A 22,704-nucleotide genomic window follows, 5' to 3' on the forward strand; every position below is an offset into this window, starting at 1 on the left:
GCAGGAGCCCAACCTTCCCTTTCTAAATTATCCCAGCAAGGCTTCCCTAACCGCACAGTACTCATAGTAGTAATGCACCCCCATGTCACATGGTAATCTTAGCAGGGCTCCCTTACATGTTTTCACATCAGGACCTCTCCCATATACATCATCTGACACTTGGCTACTTAAAAGCGGCCTATTGCCGGCTGCTTCCAGCATCTGTGTGCGCTGTCCGGGAAGAGTGGCCTGTGGGCGATTCTAGATGGAACTAAATGCTGTCCGTTACCACATTCAATAGATTGGTTCCCATGCACTACTTCAGTTGCTCCATGCTTGACCTTTGATGGTCTTCCACCTCAATGTGGTGGAAAAACTGGTCAGCAATCGAGTATAGTCTGTGTGGAAATGTGGCAGTAAGGCCCCTTTCACACGGGCGAGAATTCCATGCGGGTGCAATGCGTGAGGTGAGCGCATTGCACCCACACTGAATCCGGACCCATTCACTTCAATGGGGCTGTGCGGATGAGCGGGGATTTTCACGCAACGCAGGCCCCATAGAATTGAATGGGTCTGTGTGAAAATCGCATAGCATCCGCAAGCAAGTGCGGATGTAATGCGATTTTCACACATGGTTGCTAGGAGATGATGTTAGTAAATTGATAAGTCAATTTACTGTATGATTTTACTTTATAACCTGGTTATAAAGGAAGATAATAGCATTCTTAATACAGAATGCTTACAAATGTTGCTTGAGGGGTTAATTTTATTTTTTTAACTCTCCTCATCCACTTGTTTGCGCAGTTGGCATCGTCTTCTTTCAGGACCTGCAAAAGGACCTTTGACGTAATCGAGCTCACCACATGGTGGCGGTGACGTCAGCGCAGGTCCTGCTGAATGAAGATAGAATCTTCAGTGAAGAGGTTCGGCTCTGGGTACCACATTTAGTTTTTTCGTGCGTGCAAAACGCATTTCACTTGCACGGAAAAAACGGAACATCGGAATGCAATCACAGTCAAAACTGACTGCAATTGCATGCCTACTCGCGCAGTTTTCCCGCAATGCATCCGGAGAAAATCTGGGACGCCCGTGTGAAAGAGCCCTAAGTGTTAAAATTTCTTGCAGCGCCATCACAGGGGAATTTAAACTTTACAGGATGCCCATTCAAATCCATGGTTTGTCCATGTAATATAGAGCAGGTCCTCCAGGGAGAGACACTGCCCTCCACTGTGACCATGAGAAGAGAATCCAGGAGGAAGGACCCCCACTCCATAAACTAAAGCGTTCCTTCATACTGTATGTGAAGCGGTGTTTATAAATTGGACAACCCCGTTAAAGGTTAATGACATTGGCTTTTGGGTCATGTGGATCTCTGACATACACGTATCTTTCTGCCATTTATTGTATGTACTCTGTAGTAGCCGCAGATATATCTAGTGGGATGAAAGGCAAAGATTCTGAGGTGGTAAGTACCTCATTCAGCACGTGGCTGGATAAGTACCTCGTGACAAGTTAGGAGTTGTCCCTGATGGTACAATCTAGCAAGTCTTAATCGCAGGCTGAGGCTTTTATTATGCTCGTTACGTGAACCCCTCCTTGCAGAGCCGAGGCTGTTCGTATCCGGTTCTATGACTCGCACAATAACATAGATTGTACGTGATGTGTTGCAAATGGAGATCTTCCCCATTTATCTCAAAATCTTTTATTGCACTAAATTGATGTAAGTTCTGTCCAACCATATTGCCTCTAATCCACAAATAAATATTTGCTGCTCTTAGGTTATTTTTACACCTGGCTTTAGGTATCTCTGGCAGGCTGTTCCGGCACTAAGCAGCCTGCCATAGATGTCTGGTTCCGACACTGCTGGATGCTACCTGACACCCACCGGCCCCATTCACTATAATGGGAACTGGCAGAGATCTGCCTGCAATCCGGCAAACATGCTAATCGGCATATTTTCCGGGTTGCGGCTTGATCTCTGGCCAGTCCCCATTGTAGTGAATAAAGCCGGAGAGAATTCTGGCAGTGAGGGATCGGGCAGGGGAGTTGAAAAATCTGCCTCAAAACCTCATCTAAAAACTGTGTGAACCTACCCCTACCGCCTATTATCAATGCAATTGAGAACGCAACATTTTTTTCCATTTGCTACACTTTGAAGCAGGATTTTTAGCCAAATTCCAGTTGCACATCCCATTTTAGCTTATTTTCATGGGGCCCTTCCCAACCATGACCAGTAAGTTTCAGTACAATATTTCAGCAACCTACAGTATTTGTGATATCACCCCTATTAGAGAGTGAATAGTGTGTGTGTTTTTTTTTTTATTTGCCTGAAATTTATATTTGATACTATGAAGACTCTGAGAAGTGGTTCATACTAAGTACCTGCCTCAACAGATGGCAGCACAAGTGATTCTGACTAAATAACTTGGAGTTGGCTTCTATCTGACAGGTAACTCTAGAATTGCTTGTCGTTGTGCTTTCTTGTATTTTTCTACAACCACCTGTGGAAAACGGGGAAATTCTAGGTGTTCTTGTCTTGCAATGAGCAAATGTCAAAATGGTTGAGGCAATGTGACTCATGTCCAAAATGACTCTTTAGTCCCCTGGGATGTTGGACATTTTGCCATGGCTTATTTCACTTTTTTGATTGACATTTTTGATGGCCATAGACTTATTTATATCTTCTAACATTCGTCATCTATGACCATTATCTGTATGCCATGAAACTTAGAGAAGGCTTCTCATAAGAATATAAAAAAAACTGGAAGCTAAATGTCCTGAAAGCCCATCATATCTGAACTTCCAGGAACCATCAGACTGACTTTATTATATTTTTCAAGTTCTTGATGTGTTTGTAAAGAAGCAGCTAGGTTCAAACCAATTTGGGCACTTCATCTGGTCTGCACTGTGGGAATTGTACTTGATATAAGCGTACTTTCACACTAGCATTAAAGTTCCATCATAGGGGCTCAATACCGGAAAAAAAACACTTCAGTTTTGTCCCAATGCATTCTGAATGGAAAGCAATCCATTCAGTATGCATCAGGATGTCTTCAGTTCAGTCCCTTTTTACGGTATTTGGCCGGAGAAAATACTGCAGCATGCGGAACGATTGCCGGATCCGGCATTAATTTCCCCTATTCCGAGAAATAACCCTATTTAGTTTATGCTACAGAGCCCATTGGTGTAATGAGGGCGTTGCTGTTGCACCCCGAGGTTCTACTCCTTGACTCATAGGGCCAGGCAGTGTAGATACAATCACACTTGGCCCTTAAATCTTGCAGCAGTGCATTTGGTGCATGTGCAGTACAGAATTGGAGATCGCCGAGCACACTGCTGCGAGATTTCAGGGCAGTGCAGTATTATTGTCGACCGCATATATTCATGGAGCGCCTCCGTATTTTTTTTTTTAACAGGTCCTGTATTTCGTTTGGCCCTAAAAACAGATCTATTGGAGCAGCTGCAAAAAGCCAAGTACGTAATTTTGTTGTGTGCATAATCTGTGCTTATGTTAAGTGATCGGTCATTTCTGGCCATTACTCCTGTACATGTAATTCTACTTTATGGTTTGTTCTACATCTTTGTGTCTAGAAATCTGCTCAGTAGGCGAATTCTGTTCTGTCTTGGGAACATATCTGAAAATGTTTCCTCCTGCAGATAAGTTGTGCTGAAAACTTCCTTGTCCTCTTTCCTTCAGGTCATTTCCAATGCAAAGAATACTCTGCAAGGCTTCAAAAGGTTTCATGGCCGGGCCTACACTGATCCCTTTGTGCAGGCTGAGAAGCCAGGTCTGGGCTATGAAGTTGTGGAGCTGCCAACAGGCTCGGCTGGCATAAGGGTGAGGAAAATAGTAAATTTGCCCAAGGGAGAGCCTCTGTGAATCCCAGCGACATAGCTTCACTAATAAATCAATAATTGTTCTGCTCTTTGGCTTCATTCACGTGGTAGCATTTGTTCAGTAATTCTAAGCCAAAACCAGAAGTAGGTCCTAAACGCAGAAGAGGCAGAAATCCTTCCACTTCTCAGTAGGTTCCATTTCTGGTGTTAGAAAAAAATACTGACCATGATACTACAGTTTGAGGCTATAGTAAAGGAAATGGCAGTGATGATGACCCAGAACTGTCCTCCATATTGTCTGCTTTTAGGACATAATTTATTTAAAGCACTCTTCCAGATCCTTTTGTTCTGGAAATCTGTTGGTCTGAGATCAGACTTCACCAGTGTCTTCTATGAAATATCAGAAAATCTTTTTGAGGAGGAATAAGTGAATTCTAAGAAAAGATTCCCCCAAATTGTTCTTATTATGGGAAATATAGTACATGTAGTTACTAAATCAGACATCTTAGGTGAGGTGACAGGTCTTCTAACAGACATGTCAGTTGCATGAAAATGTAAGCATTTTGGGAGTGATTCATCAACTTTTGTGACATTTGGGTTTCTGAAGCACAGAGGGCCAGAGATGTGTGTAAAGAGGCATCTGCCTTTTTAAAAGATTATACACTTCTCACCCTGGCCCAAAGGAGATCAAAATTGGCATAGGAAATGCCAGTCTTGATAAACCTCCACCTTTTTGTTTTTTTAGAGAATCATCCAGGGCTGTACTCTTCCAGCTTATTGCTCATTTGTAACGGCTAACAAGTCTATGAAATTAACATTTGTATCTTCTAGGTCATGTACTTGGAAGAAGAAAAGAACTTCACCATGGAGCAGGTGACTGGCATGCTGCTCACCAAACTTAAAGAAACAGCAGAAAGCGCCTTAAAGAAACCTGTAGTTGACTGTGTTATTGCTGTAAGTAAATCAGTGCTTTACCAATAGTTTTAAGATCTTCTTTTACCAAAATGTAATACGGTTATGAAGTTGTAGCAACCCTCCAGTCCTTCATAAAATTTTAACTTTGCATGGGCAGTGTAAACTTAATGTAGTTAAGGTGGCTTGTGGGACAGTAGACCTGTGGTCTTCAGTTGGCGGGAAATTCAAAGCGTCAAATATCGTTATGTCAGCCTATCTATAGATGGGTTTGTCAGCCTAGCTGTGTCTGAGAAATGCAACTGTCAAGTGGAGGGTGTTTGGTGTTTATGCTGTGAATCTGACAGTTCCCAGTCCTTTCTGAATTCATCTATGATGTCCTCCAGCTCCAGCCTCTCACACTGAAATAGCCCAGTGAGCTTCCTGAGTCTTAGACCCAGTCCCCAGCTTTTAAATTAGCCAGTACATGAGCAGGGCGAGTGACTACTAAGTGCAGTCTGAGAAGCTGGTGGATATTCTACGGTAGATGAATGCAGAGGGGGCATTGAAATGGCAGATTAGTGGCAGAAGGTCTAAAAAAAAAAACGAGAGGACCAGGTGCTTTATACTCTATAGATTTCCTTGATATGAAATATTATTGAAATCTGGAGGGTTGCTTAAGAATGTTGAACACAGTCTTGAGAAGCCTAGCAGCCGTTCTTTGATGCAGATCAATATGAAAGGTATGTAAAGTGTCTGAATGTCGTGTAACCTATGTGTCTAATCTAAGTGTATTGCATTTTGTAATGTACTGTTTTTGAACTCAAGCTTGTATCATTCCAGATCACAATTTTACTTCAAATAGTCCACAAAAACCCTAAAAACAAAGTTGCTTTGTTGTATGCTTTTATATGTCACTGATAGCAATGTTATTGGCCTAAAGCAGAAAATCCACAAAAAATAGCTATGGACCAGGTGGTGTTATTCAGCAAAATCATGTTTTTGTGACCTCTGCCTAACTGGCTGTAAATTGGGGTCAGTGCTAGATGGGTAAAATGATTACCAAGCACAAGCTGTTCAGAGTGGATGTGACTGTTCTAAGCTTGCTTTTTGTTGGTTCAGGTTCCATGCTTCTTCACTGATGCAGAGAGGAGGTCTGTAATGGATGCCACACAGATCGCGGGGCTGAATTGTCTACGACTGATCAATGAAACTACTGCAGGTAACAAGTGTAAAAGTAAAGGGCATTTATAAAAAATAAAAATCAGTTATGTTATGGTAGAATACACTGTATGCCATGGAGATCTTTGAGAGCACTCCATTCTTGTCCATCAAACTTCACAAATGCTTTTGAAGAAGGTAAGTAATCTCACTGGTATAGGACACCCACATACTGTGATGTTAAAGTGACCTGTACCTAAAGTCTTTCAGCTAACCTGTGGGCAAAAAACTGTTCTGAGCAGTAGTACTCTTCTGTCGCTCCGCTGATTCTGCAATCTTGGCTGGAATCACATGACCGTCTGACTGGCTAAAGGATGTTCTTCTGACATTGTGACCCTTTTGTTCCTGTTCAGTTGCATAATGTAGATGAAGTTGAACAGGATAAAAGAGGATCATATCTGGTTGTGACCTTAAAGGAAGAGCATATGGGTGATTCCAGCCAAGTTCGCAGAATCAACGGAGCTACAGAATAAGGCTACTTTCACACTCTCGTTTTGGGCCGATCTGTCATGGATCTGCAAAAACGGATTCGTTACAATACTACAACTGCATGCATCCGTCATGAACGTATCAGTTTGTATTATATGTAACATAGCCAAGACGGATCCGTCATGAACTCCATTGAAAGTCATTTCTATTGTGTCAGAGAAAACGGATCCATCCCTATTGACTTACATTGTGTGCCAGGACGGATCCGTTTGGCTCAGTTTCATCAGACGGACACCAAAACGCTGCAAGCAGTATTTTGGTGACAGAACGGAGGCAAACTGATGCATTCTGAGTGGATCCTTTTCCATTCAGAATGCATTTGGGCAAAACTGATCAGTTTTGGACCGCTTGTGAGAGCCCATGACGGATCTTGCTAACGGAAAGCCAAAAACGCGAGTGTGAAAGTAGCCTAAGGTAATATTTCTCAAAGTGGCTTTTGTTCACAGGTTAGCTGAAAGAGACTTGGGTACTGGCCTGGAGAACCCCTTTAAATCTTGGTTTACTTGATATTGTGGCGGGCTGTCCAGGATTCGAAAAACATTCTTCCAAAAAACAGTGCGATGAATTGTATTTCTTATGTAGCGCAACACACAACCAGTGGATGGGAGTAGTGCTGTTTTTGTGTTTATTTTTTTAAATCTTGGAATAACGTGTCTTCCAGGAAGTACTATGGGAGGAGCTGGTGCATTTTTCCGTAGTCTATTAGATTAGTTATGGTCACTGGCAGTAATCTGCTGTTGAAAATTTTCTAAAGAGGTTGAGAGGTTTGTTAACCCCGTCATTAATTATTGAAGAACTAATCCAAGCATACAGACACAAAAATGTTTTAGTTTAGGGTGTGTTAGCATTGTGTTGTGATATTTGTTAAGTAAAAATTGTGTTTATATCCTGTTATCATATCTAGGGGTCCTCTAAGTATAGATTATTAGTGATTTGGGAGTGTGTGCAGAATCTAAAAACACTCAACCAGAAGCCATCTGTAACCTAATATTCTTAAAGGGTTTCCCAGAATTACCCCTCAGAATTTTAGTTAACATTTAATCATGTTCTTTTTCTTTTTGCTATAGTTGCTCTTGCCTATGGAATTTATAAGCAAGATCTGCCTGCTCCCGAGGAGAAACCAAGGATTGTAGTGTTTGTGGACATGGGCCACTCTGCGTATCAAGTGTCTGTCTGTGCTTTTAACAAGGGAAAACTCAAGGTAAGCTTCAGTCTCCATTTTGTGTGTTTTTGGGGACTCTAGCTGATTGTTTACTGAATTGGGGTTGGACTGATCACTAGGGGAAAGGGCAGTGACTGGTATCACAGAGCTGCAGGGCCCCAAGCGTTTCCCTTAAATAAATTGTGCCCCTGCTGTCAACCCCTTGAAATCTGTCAGCAGAGTGGTTTAGTTTCTAATCTAATGACATCAGCGGGATGATTGGCATCAATTGTAACTCCAATTACAGCGAGAATTTTCTTTGGAACTGAGCTGCGCCTAGGCTATGTGGCCAATGACTGTAACATCACTGGCCTAGGAAGAGGTCGCAGTGCTCAAAAAGCGCCGCTGTCTCTTCAAACAGCTGATCAGTGGGCGCACAGAGTCGGACCCCCACCGATCGGATCCTGAGGATAGGTCATCAGTATTAAACACTCTGGCAGCTCCGTTAACAGCACTACACTATTTTAGGGCTCATTCAGACTACCTGATCTGTTTTGTGGTCCGCAAAACACGGATACCAGTTGTGTGCCTTCCACATGTTACGAAACAGCCAGCCCTATGATAGAAATGCCTATTCTTGTCTGCAATTGCTGACAAGAATAGGACATGTTTTATCTTTTTTCAGGGACTAAGGAATGGAAGTGCTGTCAGCATTTTTTGCAGCCTCATTGAAATGAATGGGTCCACATTCATTCCGCCAAATTGTGGAATGGATGAATACACAAATATATGGTAGTCTGAATGAGCCCTTAACCATAGAGAATGTTTAGCTCGAGTACAAATTGAAGTAAACCAAATGACATAATTGCTGAAGGTGTAGTAACATCAACCACATCTAGCCGTACTGTGCACGTGTCTTCAGGCAAAAGCCAATGAATTGTGTTTCAACTTTTATAGATTTCTCTGCTTTTGTAACGAATGATGGAAAATGCTCCAATGAATAAGAATAGCCATTGCATTATCAGTGTGAAATTGCCTATTTGTTGTGTTCCTCAGGTTCTAGCTACTGCCTTTGATCCATGTGTGGGTGGAAGGAAATTCGATGATGTTTTGGTTAGTTATTTCTGTGACGAGTTTGGCAAGAAGTATAAGCTGGATATAAAGTCGAAGATAAGGCCTGTACTGCGGCTTGCCCAGGAGTGCGAGAAACTCAAAAAGTTGATGAGTGCGAATGCCTCAGAACTGCCAATCAATATTGAATGTTTTATGAATGACATCGATGTCTCTGGCTCTATGAACAGGTAATTATTCCACGTTCTTTGATATAGGTTCCAGCATGATCTAATGTCAATGATGATCACACCCTTTAGATTAACTGAACATTCTACAAAAAAAAGCTAAAATCTTAGTGATCTCCAAATATATATTAGCTCATGCCTGTGACCAGATTTTAAAGAGGACCTTTCATAAGTCCCAACATTGCAAGATAACTATCTGGCCATGTAGAGCGGCGCCCCGGGATCTCACTGCACTTATAGTCCTGATCAAAAGTTTAAGACCACTTGAAAAATAGGCTAAAATCATATTTAGCATGGCTGGATCTTAACAAGGTTCCAAGTAGAGCTTCAACATGCAACAAGAAGAAATAGGAGTGAGACAAAACATTTTTTCTCGCCCAGTTTCCTTGGGGGACACAGAAGACCTTGGGTATAGCTCATCTCCCTAGGAGGCGTGACACTAAGTGAAGACTGTTAAGCCCCTCCTCCACAGCTATACCCTCAGCCTGGAGAGAGAGACTGCCAGTTTTTGCTTAGTGTCCAAGGAGGCAAGACACTCCCTGCTCTGCAGGGCTGCTTTCTCCTTGTTTCAATTTTAGTTTTTTAGTTTTTTATTTTATTTTTGTTCCAGATCATCAGGGATAACAGAGACGCACTAGACCTCTCTGTTCTCCCGGGGTTGAGCTGCGCCAGTGCCGGTCACCCGCACTGCTGCCTCCCCCACAGAAGGCAAGGTGGATCAGGGCAGCCTCGCTCCCCTACATCCCGCCAGCGCAAGGGTCGCCCGCACGCCAAGTCCCTCTCCCAGCGTCCTGCCACTACGGTGCCAGTAGCTGAAGGGGCGACCCTGCTGGAACGGACCGAGGGTGAAGACGACTATGGTGAGAGAGAGGCTTCTCCAGCCCTACGTCCCCCGTCCCCCCCGGTCTCCTGCGTGCCTGACCCTATACTGGGCCTATGGACCCTTCTGCCCATGCTAGACCTAGGCTGGCTCCTGGGCTGTCGCAGGGCGACATTCTGCTCCCTCTCTCCTGGCCTCCAGGACATTGGCACCCTTCTCCCTACAAGAAGAATGCCTAGGGAGCTGCGGAGGTCCGCAACTAGCTGCCCCTGATGGAGGGGTTATGCAGGCGTCCACCCTCACAGACCCGGTCTCAGGGTCCCCCTCCCTCTTACCGGCCACTACTTCAGGGCCAGAGGGCCCGCGCCTTGCTGCCACTGACCCTCCCTACTCTCACGGGCACCGTTCCAGGGGAAAGGAGGTTGTAGCTGCCGGCCATATGGAGCGCTGTTCTAGGCAGGTGCCCGCTCCAGGGGTGAAATGGCTGCCGGGTGCAGGGTCCTCACTTCCGGACAGCTGGGTGGGCACCGCGGCCTGCAAAATGAGCGCTTCAACAGCCCCGGCCGACCGTCGGAACAAAACTTGTGTTCCACTTCAAGGCCGCGATCCCGCTCTATCCGGGTCCCCGGCTCGCGGGGTGGGCACCCGCGGCCGGTATGTGCCGCTCCGTAGGCCCGGCTGGTACTTTAAGTACTGTGCGGCCCCGGTCATCCGGGCGCCGCTAAAAATTTAGGCCCCGGCTCTTACGGCCCGCGGGGTGGGCACCCGCGGCCGGTATGTGCCGCTCCGTAGGCCGGCCGGTACTTTAAATACTGTGCGGCCCCGGTCAGCCGGGCGCCGCTAAAAATTTAGGCCCCAGCTTCACGCCCTACTAGGCCGCAAATTCAGGCCTCTGTTGGAGGGGGCTGGAACTTCTCCAGGCGCGAATTCTTCCCGCCTGGAGGTTCCCCCGCCCCCAGAGGATCGCAGTGCCGCCCCCCAGGCCGGATCCCTGTTAACCCTTTGGGTACAGGCCGGCTTCCGATGGGCCTGTATGGGTGGATCTGTGCCCTGTAGGTGGCCCCCCCTTTTATTTTATTTTTTTCTGCCTCAGTGAGGCTGTGTGTTAAAAAAAAAAAAAAAAAAAAAAAAGAAAGTTTTTATTATATATATGACTTGTGGGCTGCGCAGGACGCTGCAGCCTCATCTCAGAGTGCTGCCTGTATACATGCCCCCCTTCCATAGGCGGCATGGTGTCGCGCTCCCCGGCTGCGGCGCTGCCAGGGTCTTTTTTCCCCTTCTAGGTGGTTTTCTTGCCCTTTCCGCGCTACGGCGCTGGTCAAGTGCATGCCTTTTCTGTAGGCAACATTCGTCACCCTCTCCAGTTTTGGTGCCTGCCATGTGCAGGACCCCCCTCCTGGGCGGGATACTGCACTCTCCCTAACTGCGGGTTGGCCTTGTGCATGATCCCCCTTTCATTGGCGGCCTACTGCAGTTTCTCCGGATACAATGCTGGCCATGTGCACGACCCCCTTCCATAGGTGGAACACGGCACTCTCACTGGGTTCGCTGCTGGCCATGTGCGTGCCCCCCTTCCATAGGTGGAACACAGCACTCTCACTGGATTCGCTGCCTGCCATAGGCATGACTCCCTTCTGTGGACGGCATTCGGCACTCTCACTGGATTCACTGTCAGCCATGTGCATGACCACCTTACATAGGCGGTATGATGTACTCTCATTGGATTCACTGCCGGCCTTGGGTATGCCTCCTTCCCGGGTGGCGGCATACATACACTCCCTCGGTCGGTGGTTGTTCTCTCGCCGGTACATTGTTGGCCATGTGCATGACCCCTATACATAGCGGGGTGCTTGCACTCTCTCTGGATCCGCGGCCGGCCATATGCATGACCCCTCTTCTGTGGGCGGTGTACGCACTCTCACTGGATTCGCTGCCGGCCATGGGCATGCCTCCTTCGGTGGCATACACACTTTCTCACCGACTGCTCGCATTCTCCCTGGATGCGATGCTGGACATGTGCATGACCCCCCCCCCCCCCCTTCCTTTTCTGGGCGGCATACTACACTCTCACCAGATACGTTGCTGGCCTTGAGCATGGCCTCTAACATGGGTGGAACGCTTGCGCTTCCATTGGATACGGTGCTGGCCTTGTGCGTGACCACCCCTCATTCCATGGGTGGAATTTTGCACGCTCACAAGATTCAAGGCTGTCCTTGTATGTGCTGTACTGGACTTGCACATGTTCCCCTTCATTGGCGGAGTAGTTACACTCTCACGAAATTTCGGGTTGGGTGAATTGTTGCACACTCACTTAATGCTAAGATAGCCCTGTGCATGCCCCCCTTTTTCACTAGGTGGACCTCCTGCGTTCCTGCTGGATACTGTGTGGCCATGTGCATGGCGCCTTTCTGGGCGAAGTATGGTATTCCCTACTTCTCTGACGTAGGTACGGCCTTGGGCATCACCCCCTTTTTTGGGCAGGCCTTTGCATTCTTGCCCACTGCAGTTTGCCAGGTACATTTCCCCCCTTTTTCGGGGCGGTCAGTTTGCGTTCCATCGCATACCATACTAGTCTTGTGCATAACTCCTTTCAGTTCGCACTCCCGTAGATACTGTGGCACTCTGTGGCTGGCCCTCTACGCTGAGTGATATTTTTGCAGTGAGCGGACGTTCTTGTGCGTTGTTTCCTTCTCGTCCCGTAGGTGGGTTGGCCTTCTCACTGCTTACGGGGCTACTCGTACGTATGCCTCCTTTCCTCCTGCGACATACTTTTTCTCTTGGGATACGATGATTGCCGCAAGCCTTGCACTATTCTCTAAGGAGATCATTCTGTCCATCTGTGTAAGCCTAAGGTGTTGTCCAATAAACAACAAATGAATACCTTATATTTAAGTAGACGGGCTCTACTGTTCGCTACTGCACAGAGCTGGGTGGTACTCATTCATTTCGTTGGCCCATTTGTCCTTCCGCGGCATTGTTTCCCTGTGCTAGTGGTCGCATGGTCGAGAGCGCTGTCTGCAGCGCCCTTCGCATTTTATGTTGGCTCTGGCGGGACTACGGTCCCCTCGCCTAATACCATTTCCTCCTCTTCGGGTGCAGTGTGGTATGATTCTTTCCGGATTGGCGCCCTCGGTGCTTCAGTCTGATCTGCTACCAGGTTCGGGCCGCTATTCTTGGGAAGGTCACCCAGCTTCTCTTGGGTGCTCGCTTATACAGGTCTGGGGGACCTCCACCTTGGGTTCTTCAGGGTATTCGCCTTCTGCGAGGCGGTGAACCGGGCGTCTCTGTGTAGCGGTGTTCTGCTTTTGAGCTGTCCTATGGCCTCTCTGTTGCCCACTCCCCCTTTCGGTTGGAGGGTGTTATACCGGCCTCTGTCTCGCCTGCCTTTTCTCGCCGGCTCTGTTTGGCTCCCACTCGGTACAGATCATTCCGATGTGGCGTCTGTTCCGGCCACGCTTCAGAGGCTGTTCCTTCACTGCCCTTCCCTCTGGGGAAAGCATGGTTGTTCATGTGGATGGTTCTGGTGTTCCTTTTGAGTCTCCCTTGTCCACACTGGCTGTACTAGCTGTGTGCCTAGTTACCGGGTCTACCGTTTTCTGTCCTCCCGCTGGGTGCAGATTGCGTTTTTTCCATTTTAGGCAATGTTTCTGCTTTGGATTCACCACCTCGGTAACTTGGGAGGACTACCATTTGGTCAGGATTGTCTTTTAAATCTCCCACACCGGAACTGTAGTCCGTCTTCCTGTGGTGGCTACATTGGCTTCGGCTTTAGCCTGTCTTGTCCTGGCGGTTGCTGGGCGGACCCTTCGGTTCCTGTCCGTTTGTCCTTCTGCTTCCCCACTCTGGGGGGATACGGGACAACCTCGCTCGGGGGCCGACGGGACCAGTTCTACCGACTGTTCTACCCGTGTTACGGGTCTGCGCCTGATCATTGGGTTTTCACCCGCTTGCCCAGGCAACTCTAGTGGGCTCGCTAGTGTTCGTTTCTAGCCGAGTTTTTCGTCCAGGATCTGTGGTAGGACTTAGGGTTTTACCTGGGGTTCTGTGGGAAGCTGGGCGTTCCCCCACTCTGCCTTTCTCCATGGTTCTGTCTTTCTCCAGTCCGGCCTGGACCTGGGGCTGGGACTCTGTTGCTTGAAGTATCAAGTGTCATTCCTGTCCTTCCTCTTTCAGCGTTCCCAGGCCCTCTGGGCCTGTCAGGAACTTCTTCCATGGAGCGGCTCTTGGGTTCCTTTGTACTGTCCTCCGGTACCGTCCTGGGAACTACATACTAGGCTCTTGGCGCTCCAATTTTTCCTTGGAGCCGTTACAGAAGTTCCCTCTACTAACAGTTGGGTTTCTGTAGCCATCGTGTCTCTGATGGGTGCCTGAGTGGCGGCCCTTCTTGTTCCGAGCCTTCTGTCTTCCCCCAGGACAGGGCTGTTCTCCATTCCGTCTCTTCCTTCCTTCTGAAGATGGTGTTTGTCTTTCATTTCATTGAGGCAGTCGTCCTCCCCTTCCCACCCCAGGGAACGTTGGAGATCTCCGACTCTTGTCGACATTGGTCTCTTGTGTTTCCAGGAGGTCCGCGCAAAGGGTTGACGGCCTCCAGGGTGGCTTTCCTCCGCTTTCTCAGAGTGGCTCTTGTTGTGGTTGCCGCACCAAGGGCAGGGTTCTGCTTTTGGTGTCACCATTCATTTGGCCAGAGTTGTCGGTTTTTTCCTGGGCCGGAGGCATTAGGCTTCGGCCATGCATTTGTGCAAGGCGGTCACTGGTCTTCCTTGCACACCTTACCGAGTTCTACAGGGTGCATACTCGGGCTTCGGCGTATGCTGTTTCGGGCCGCCTGGTCTGCAGGCGGCGGGTTTTTTGATGCCTTCGGGTGCTTCGCCTTGGTGCTGTGGTCCCTCCCCCTTTGGACTGCTTTTGAACGTCCCAAGGTCTTCTGTGTCCCCCAAGGAAACTGGGCGAGAAAACGAGATTTTTGTATAACTTACCAGTAAAATCTCTTTCTCGCTCTTTCCTTGGGGGACACAGCACCCACCCATTCTTTGTTCTTCTCTGACTGTTTCCGAGTTTGTTTTACCCTTGGGTAGTTGGCTTGTTGGTTCCAATTTTTGGACTTTGCCTTTTCTCACTACTTGGACACGCAACTGGCAGTCTCTCTCTCCAGGCTGAGGGTATAGCTGTGGAGGAGGGGCTTAACAGTCTTCACTTAGTGTCACGCCTCCTAGGGAGATGAGCTATACCCAAGGTCTTCTGTGTCCCCCAAGGAAAGAGCGAGAAAGAGATTTTACTGGTAAGTTATACAAAAATCTCGTTTTTGAGCATTCAGTTTAATGAAAACAATGAATAAACTGAAACAGGCTGTTTTTCAGCTGATCAAAAGGCCAAATCTGTGCAAAAATGTGGATTCATTGTCATTTTCTGTCAGGTAGTCACACGTTGTGATGGCAAAGTCGAAAAACTCTCCCTTTTTGAACGTAGTCGGGTTGCTGAACTGCATAAGCAGGGTCTCTCACAGCGCGCCATCGCTGCTGAGGTGGGACGCAGTAAGGCAGTCATTTGGAATTTCTTAAATGATCCTGAGGGTTATGGAACAAAAAAAGTCAAGTGGAAGACCCAAAAAAAATTTCATCAGCACTGAGCTGGAGGATCCAATTGGCTGTCCGTCAAGACACTGGACGATCCTCGACCCAAATAAGGCCCTTACTGGTGCTGACTGCAGCCCCATAACCATCAGACGGCATCTGAGACTGAAGGGCTTCAAAAACAAAAAACGTCTTCAAAGACCTCATCTCCTTGAACGCCACTGAACTGCTCGTTTGGACTTTGCAAGAGAGCACCAAACATGGGTCATTCAAAGGTGGAAGAAAGTTTTATTCTCTGAGAGAAAATTTAACCTTGATGGTTTCCAACGTTACTGGCATGACAAGCAGATCCCACCTGAGATGTTTTCTTCACGCCACAGTGGAGGGGGCACCATAATGGTCTGGGGTGCTTTTTCCTACAGTGGTACAATGGAGCTTCAGGAAGTGCAGGGGTGTCAAACGGCCGCTGGCTATGTCCAGATGTTGCAGAGAGAATTCCTCATGACTGAGGACCCACGTCTGTGTGGTAACGACTGGGTTTTCCAACAGGACAACGCTACAGTACACAATGCCGGCAGGACAAGGGACTTCTTCCAGGAGAATAACATCACTCTTTTGGCCCATCCTGCGTGTTCCCCTGATCTAAATCCAATTGAGAACCTTTGGGGATGGATGGCAAGGGAAGTTTACAAAAATGGACAACAGTGCCAGACAGTAGATGGCCTTCGTGCGGCCGTCTTCACCACTTGGAGAAATGTTCCCACTCACCTCATGGAAACGCTTGCATCAAGCATGCCGAAACAAATTTTGAAGTGATAATTAATAATGGCGGAGCTACTCATTACTGAGCTCATGTTTTGAAGTTGGATTTCTGTTTTTTGGGGGGGGGGGGGGGGGTTTGAGGTGTGGTCCTAAACTTTTGATCAGCTGAAAAACAGCCTGTTTCAGTTTATTTATTGTTTTCATTAAATTGAATGCTCAAAAATTTTTTGGTCTCACTCTCCCATTTCTTCTTGTTGCATGTTGAAGCTCTACTTGGAACCTTGTTAAGATCCAGCCATGCTAAATATGATTTCTTTGCCATTTTTCAAGTGGTCTTAAACTTTTGATCAGAACTGTGTTATCCCTGAGCGCCGCTCCGTTTGCCTGCTCTGGTCCCCGGTATATTCCACGCGATGTATGGTAATTGCTGCTAACTTCGCAACAGGGAGGAGACATCAGCTTCTCTCCCTGGGCGTTCCTTCTCCCAGGCTGTGAGCTCTGCGCTGCGATTGGACAGCGCTACAGCCATGGAGAAGGAACGCCCAGGAGAGAAGCTGATGTCTCCTCCCTGTTGCGAAGTTAGCAGCAATTACCATACATCGCATCGCGTGGAATATATCGGAGGCCAGAGCAGGCGAATGGAGCGGCGCTCAGGGATAAAAGTAAGTGCAGTGAGATCCTTGGGCGCCGCTCTACATGGCCAGATAGTTATCTTGCAATGTTGGGACCCATGAAAGGTCCTCTTTAAAGAGGCTCTGTCTGCAGGAGTGACCTTATTAAACCAGGCATACTTCCTGATAGGGCTCATCATGCTGATTTAAAACTATTCCTTTATTTTGTCTCTATGCTAAATGGCTGCATAAATATCTGCATTTTATTCATATGCAAATGACAGGTTCCAGCACCAAGGGGTGCAGGGTTAGGCTCCATTCACACATCCGCAAAATGGGTCCGCATCCGTTCTGCAATTTTGCGGAACGGGTACGGACCCATTCATTCTCTATGGGGACAGAATGGATGCGGACAGCACACAGTGTGCTATCCGCATTTGCGGAGCGCGGCCCCGATCTTTGGGTCCGCAGCTCCGCAAAAAGATAGAGCATGTCCTATTCTTGTCCGCAGCTTGCGGACAAGAATAGGCATTTCTATGGGGGTGCCGGGCTGGTGTGTTGCGGACCCGCAATTTGCGGGTCCGCAACACACCAAGGACGTGTGATTGCAGCCTTAAATCCTTTGAGCACTGGTTTGTAACACCCCCTGTACGCTGAACACTTCCCTCACCACTTGACTGACAGGGCTAGACAGCAGGCTGAGGGCAGAACTGTGTCCTAGCTTCTACATATCATATATGCGATTTACTATAGCATTACCACATTTAGATATGCTCAGAAGGTTAAATGGGTTCTGTGGGAATTAAGAAAATCAAAACGCTTAAATATTACTTCATTATAAATATATTACCAAATACCTTTCATTAGTATAATGGCTTGTTTTGTCTGGGGAACAGTCATTAGGAAAATTAAAATGGCCACCATCCTACTAATCCAAGCAAAAGTTGTCCTAATTACACAGGAGGACAAGTTAAAGAGCTGCGCCATCTTCCTCTCCTACTTGTCGGGGATTATGATCCTGAATACAGTTTATGATCTTCAGATGAATCGGATTAATCATGTTAGGAATGGAGTTCATAAGGAGACATGAAGTACAGAGAGGATAGTGGGAGTGTAGATAATAAGCAGCAACACTTCGTTACCACTGCCCCACATTACCTGTCCTGTTCGTCCTCTCTGTACTTCATGTCTCCTTATGCCTTCATTCCTACAGAGATTCAGCTGAAGATCTTCTTATTCGGGATCATAATCCCTAACAAGTAGAGCACAAGTACCTCGGTGTTGTGAAGTACCTTGTCCTGCTGTGTGATTAGGATATGTTTTATTTGTGCTAATAGGCCGGTGGCCATTTTATTTCTCCTAATTGCTCCCTAGACAAAATGAACCATTATAGCTAATGAAATGTATTTGGCAACATATTTATACTAAAGTAATATGTAAGTATTTTAATTTTCTTAAATCCAGGAGAACCCCTTTAATATACATATTACTACTTTATTCACAAGCACAATATATGATTATAAAGTTACCAGTTATATGTATAGCTTTCTAAGTACAGAACAAAACATTGTTTTCTATGTCGAAAGGCTATAGCTTGGTGTAAGTGCACAGTCTTGTATGTAAATAGCCTAAGTTCAAATCCCAGGAGAGAGATATTAAAACCATATGGTCGCTGTGCCCATGTTGTGGATTGCAAACAGCGGGTCCGCAATACACAGGCATTGGCAGTGTGCTCTCCGTGCTGCAGATGTGGACCCATTGACTTGAATGCATCCATGATCCACAAAAGATAGGACATGTCCTGTCTTGCTGTATTTTGCATGACGCTGACCCATACCAGTCAGTGGGTCCACCGCAGCACAAAATTCATGCGGCCGGTGTCCGTGCATTGTGTACTGCTGTTTGGTCTTTGCCAGCTGCAGACTGCATACGGTCATGTGAATGAGCTTTTAAAGGGGTTGTATCATCATGGACAATGAGCATATGGCTAGAAATGCTGTCAGCATTTTCACTTGACAGGCGGATACGCTTATCTGTTATAATGCAGGGCAGGCCATCACCTCCAAAGCATGGAGCGCCAGTTTGTGCCATGTGTCCAGCTTGGACACCCAGTAGTTGTAAGGCACTGAGGGATCATTGAGGACGATGACACCATCTGCTATGTACTCCTTCACCATCTTCCAAAATGTTTTTTGTTTCGGACCACCCACGCTGAACAGATGGAATAAAACTTCGATGGGCACTACCCTTTTTAGCAACAGTCTCCTGCTCCTCCACCCTCTCCTCTTCATCGTCCAATTTGCGCTGAGAAGACGAACTGAGGGTGGTCTGGCTATCACCCTGTGCACTGTCTTCACCCATTTCCACCTCTTCCACATGCAAAGCGTCGTCCTTAATTGTGAGCAACAGGCGTTTGAGAAGACACAGAAGTGGGATGGTTACGCTGATAATGGCGTTATTGCGGCTCACCATCTGTGTTAATTCCTCAGTTTCTTAAGCCCCCACAGAGGTCAGACATCCATGCCCACTCATCGCTTGTGAATAGCAGAAGCTGACTGGAAAGGCGACGACCATGTTAAAGCTGGTATTCCACTACTGCCCTCTGCTGCTCACAAAGCCTGGCCAACATGTTGAAAGTGGAGTTCCAGCGCATGCTCACGTCGATGAGCTGGTAATTTCAAGCGTTGCTGCAGCGTGGACAGATCGGCTGAAGCTGTCGATGACTTGCGGAAATGGGCACACACGTGGCCCACCTTCACCAGTAGCTCAGGCAAATTAGGGTAGGTTTTTAGAAACCGCTGAACCACAAGGTTGAAGACGTGGGCAAGGCATGGGATGTGTCTGAGCTTGCCAAGCTTCAAAGCCACCACCAAGTTACGGCCGTTATCAGACACAACCATGCCTGGTTCTAGGTTAAGTGGCGAGAGCCACAGCTCAGTCTGATGTCTTATCCCCTGCAACAGCTCTGCGGCGGTGTGCTGTTTGTCCCCTAAGCATATCAGCTTCAGCACGGCCTGTTGCCGCTTCCCCACTGCAGTGCTACACTGCTTCCAGCTACCGACTGATGACTGACTGGTGCTGCACGCAAATAATTCGGAGGTGGAAGTGGAGGAGGAGAGATGGGGTTTGGAGCCACTAACGTAGGTGCTGGCGGAAACCCTGATCGACGTAGGGCCCGCAATCCTTGGCCGTCGGTTGCACCTGTGCCATCCCAGGGTATAACTCGCTCCCGGCCTCCACAACATTCACCCAGTGTGCTGTCAGGGAAATGTAGCGTCCCTGGCCAAATGCACTTGTCCATGTGTCTATGGTTAAGTGGACCTTCCCAGTAACTGCGTTGGTCAGGGCAGGTGTGATGTTACAGGACACATGTTGGTGTAAGGCGGGCACCGCACACCTTGAAAAATTGTGGTGGCTGTGGACTGTGTAATGCGGGACGGCTGCCGATATCAGGCTGCGGAAGGCCTTGGTGTCCACAAGCCTAAATGGCAACATTTCCAGGGCCAGTAATTTTGGAAAGCTGCGCATTTAGTGCTATGGCCTGGATATTTTCTCTTGCGTTCAAAGGCCTGGGGTTAGGACATTTGGACGCTGCCCTGGTACACTGAAGTGGATGTGGTTGCTGATGGTGCTTGCGATGGTCTAGGTGCAGGGCGGGAGGCATCCGAGCCTGCGCATTCGACAGGGGATTGGCCAGCACGTAACATAGGGGAAAAGGAGGCAGTGGTGTGACCTGCAGACACAGATTGTGGACCCAGGCGTTCGTCCCACTTATTACAGTGCTTGGATGCCATGTGGTGGATCATGCTGCTGGTGGTGAGGTTGCTAGTGTTCACGCCCTGGCTTATTTTCATATGGCACAGGTTGCAAACTACTATTCTTTTGTCGGCCGCACTTTTTTCAAAAAAGCGTCATACTGAGGAACATCTACCCCTTGGCAAGGGAGATTTCCGCAAGGGGGGTGCTCCGTGGAACAGTTGCGGGCCTGTTTGGTGGTGCTCACTTTCTCACTTTTGCCACTACACTGTCTCTTCCAGCCTGTTGCCGTGCTGCAGATCCCTCCGCCTCTGTACTGCTCTCCTTGCTCGGCTTCCCACCTTCCCAGGTTGGGTCAGTTACCTCATGGTTCCCCACCTCCTCTTCCACTTCCTCTCTCTGATCATCCTCCAGATTTGTTGACCTAACCACAACCTCAGTGATTGCTAACTGTGTCTCATCCTCTTCATCAACCTCTTGAGACAGTAATTGCAGTTGACTCATTGGCAACGGTCTCGTCCTCATCCACCTCATTAAACACTAATTGCGGTTCACCACTGTCCTCTTCTTTTGACTGTGGATGATCAAGAGGTTGGGAAACGGGGCACAAGATCTCATGTCCCTCTTCAAGCTGCTTGCCTAGAGGGCCAAATCAACTAAAGGCGATGAAAAGGGGTCCTCGGAATAACAGACTAAGTGGTGGGAGGAAGGAGAATCAGGGTGAGGATTGTGTGGACCAGACTCCTGGCTACTGAGACTGGACTTGGTAGAAGACCAGGGTGGTGCTTAACCGACTGGAAGCATTATCTGCTGCAATCCAACCGACCACCTGCTCGCACTGGGCTGACTAAGAGTGGTGTCATGCGCCGCCCTGCAAACTGGGACATCAAGTTGGGTATCTTGGATGATTGTGCCTGCTGCCAGGGCACAATAAAAACAGTTTCTCCTCGTCCAGGGCCACAGCCTCTGCGTGCACCGTCAGCTTCACTGCCACTTCCCCGTCTTACTGCTCGCCGCCTTCATTTTAAATGTGATATATTCTTGAAAGTATGTCACACGTACAATAGCGTAGGATTTGGAAGTGGGGGTGCAAAAATTACAACTGTATTTGTGATGAGGAAACGTTATACAGGACGGGTATGTCCCCCAGGTAATGTCAGTTTGCAGTGTCTATGGAAAAACGTACACTGGATGTCACTGATATTTTAGGAATGCGCACACTTTAAACAGGAGATGTGGCACAGATAATTTAACTGTCCGCAGTATTAAACGGTATTTAGCGCTAAAAAGAAATATATTGCTGCTGTCACACACGAAACGTGCGGGGAGGAGACTCTAGCATTGCGCTCAAGCACATGTGGTACTCGGCCATAGTGATGCTCGAGCCGAACTGGTATTCAGCCGAGCATGCTCACTTAACACTACTGCAGACTGCTAGCAATTATTCATAACTTCTGATAGAAATAATAGAGGAATGGGACAACATGGAGCCATAAGAATAGATGCTCCAGAATTGTTACATGGGGCATGCATGAAGCTATTAAAACAGGCATGTCAGGAGAGGGGACAGTTCCTCGTTAAAGAAGAAAATAAATGAAGAAGAAAATAATTCTTTCCCAAGATTCCAGCCTGGGATTGCTACATACAAAACTGGGCAAGTTATAGCCCTTTAACATGGAGAAGACAAATTTTTTTATTAATTTTTTATTTTCTTCTGTGCTTAGACGCTAACTTACATTACTGGTGACTTTATAATAATCTGCCTGTAAATAAAGTAGAAATATGTATCTTGGCTTTCTGAGCATATCTCAATGTGGTAAAGCTACAATTAGCACTGTATATAATATGTACATGCCACAAAACTGCTCTAGGACGCAGTCCTGCCCTCAGCCTGTCTTAGCTCTGTCAATCAACGGGAGGTGTTACAGAGCAGTGCTCCAAGGATTTAGCCCCGCCCTTTGCTGCTCAAACTTGCTCATTTGCATATGAATAAAAGTGCCAATATATCTGCAGCTGTCTAGCATACAGACAAAAGAAAAGTATCGTTTTAATCCGCATTGAGCCCCACGAGGCAGTATGTGTTTAATTAGGTTGATCATGCTGACAGAGGCTCTTTAACCACTTCCCGCCACGCTAACGCCGAAAGGTGTCATTTCTGCGGCGCTCCCAGGTCACACTAACGCTGATTGGCGTCATCTCGCGAGACGCGAGATTTCCTGTGAACGCGCGCACACAGGCGTGCGCGCGCTCACAGGAACGGAAGGTAAGAGAGTGGATCTCCAGCCTGCCAGCGGCGATCGTTCGCTGGCAGGCTGGAGATGTGATTTTT

General features: G+C 47.5%; 1 protein-coding gene across 1 annotated transcript in view; it reads left to right on the top strand.

Annotated features, from left to right (window-relative positions):
- The window catches only part of HSPA4 (heat shock protein family A (Hsp70) member 4), an 84,791-nt gene that overhangs the window by 19,630 nt on the left and 42,457 nt on the right, over window positions 1-22,704 (top strand). The window contains exons 2-7 of the mRNA XM_040405851.1: window positions 3,396-3,453; window positions 3,677-3,817; window positions 4,648-4,770; window positions 5,830-5,929; window positions 7,485-7,618; window positions 8,615-8,859. Coding sequence (XP_040261785.1) covers window positions 3,396-3,453; window positions 3,677-3,817; window positions 4,648-4,770; window positions 5,830-5,929; window positions 7,485-7,618; window positions 8,615-8,859 — 801 coding nt within the window. The remainder of the gene's footprint in view (window positions 1-3,395; window positions 3,454-3,676; window positions 3,818-4,647; window positions 4,771-5,829; window positions 5,930-7,484; window positions 7,619-8,614; window positions 8,860-22,704) is intronic.

This window comes from Bufo bufo, chromosome 1 (genome assembly GCF_905171765.1).
Source record: "Bufo bufo chromosome 1, aBufBuf1.1, whole genome shotgun sequence".
NCBI lineage: Eukaryota > Metazoa > Chordata > Amphibia > Anura > Bufonidae > Bufo > Bufo bufo.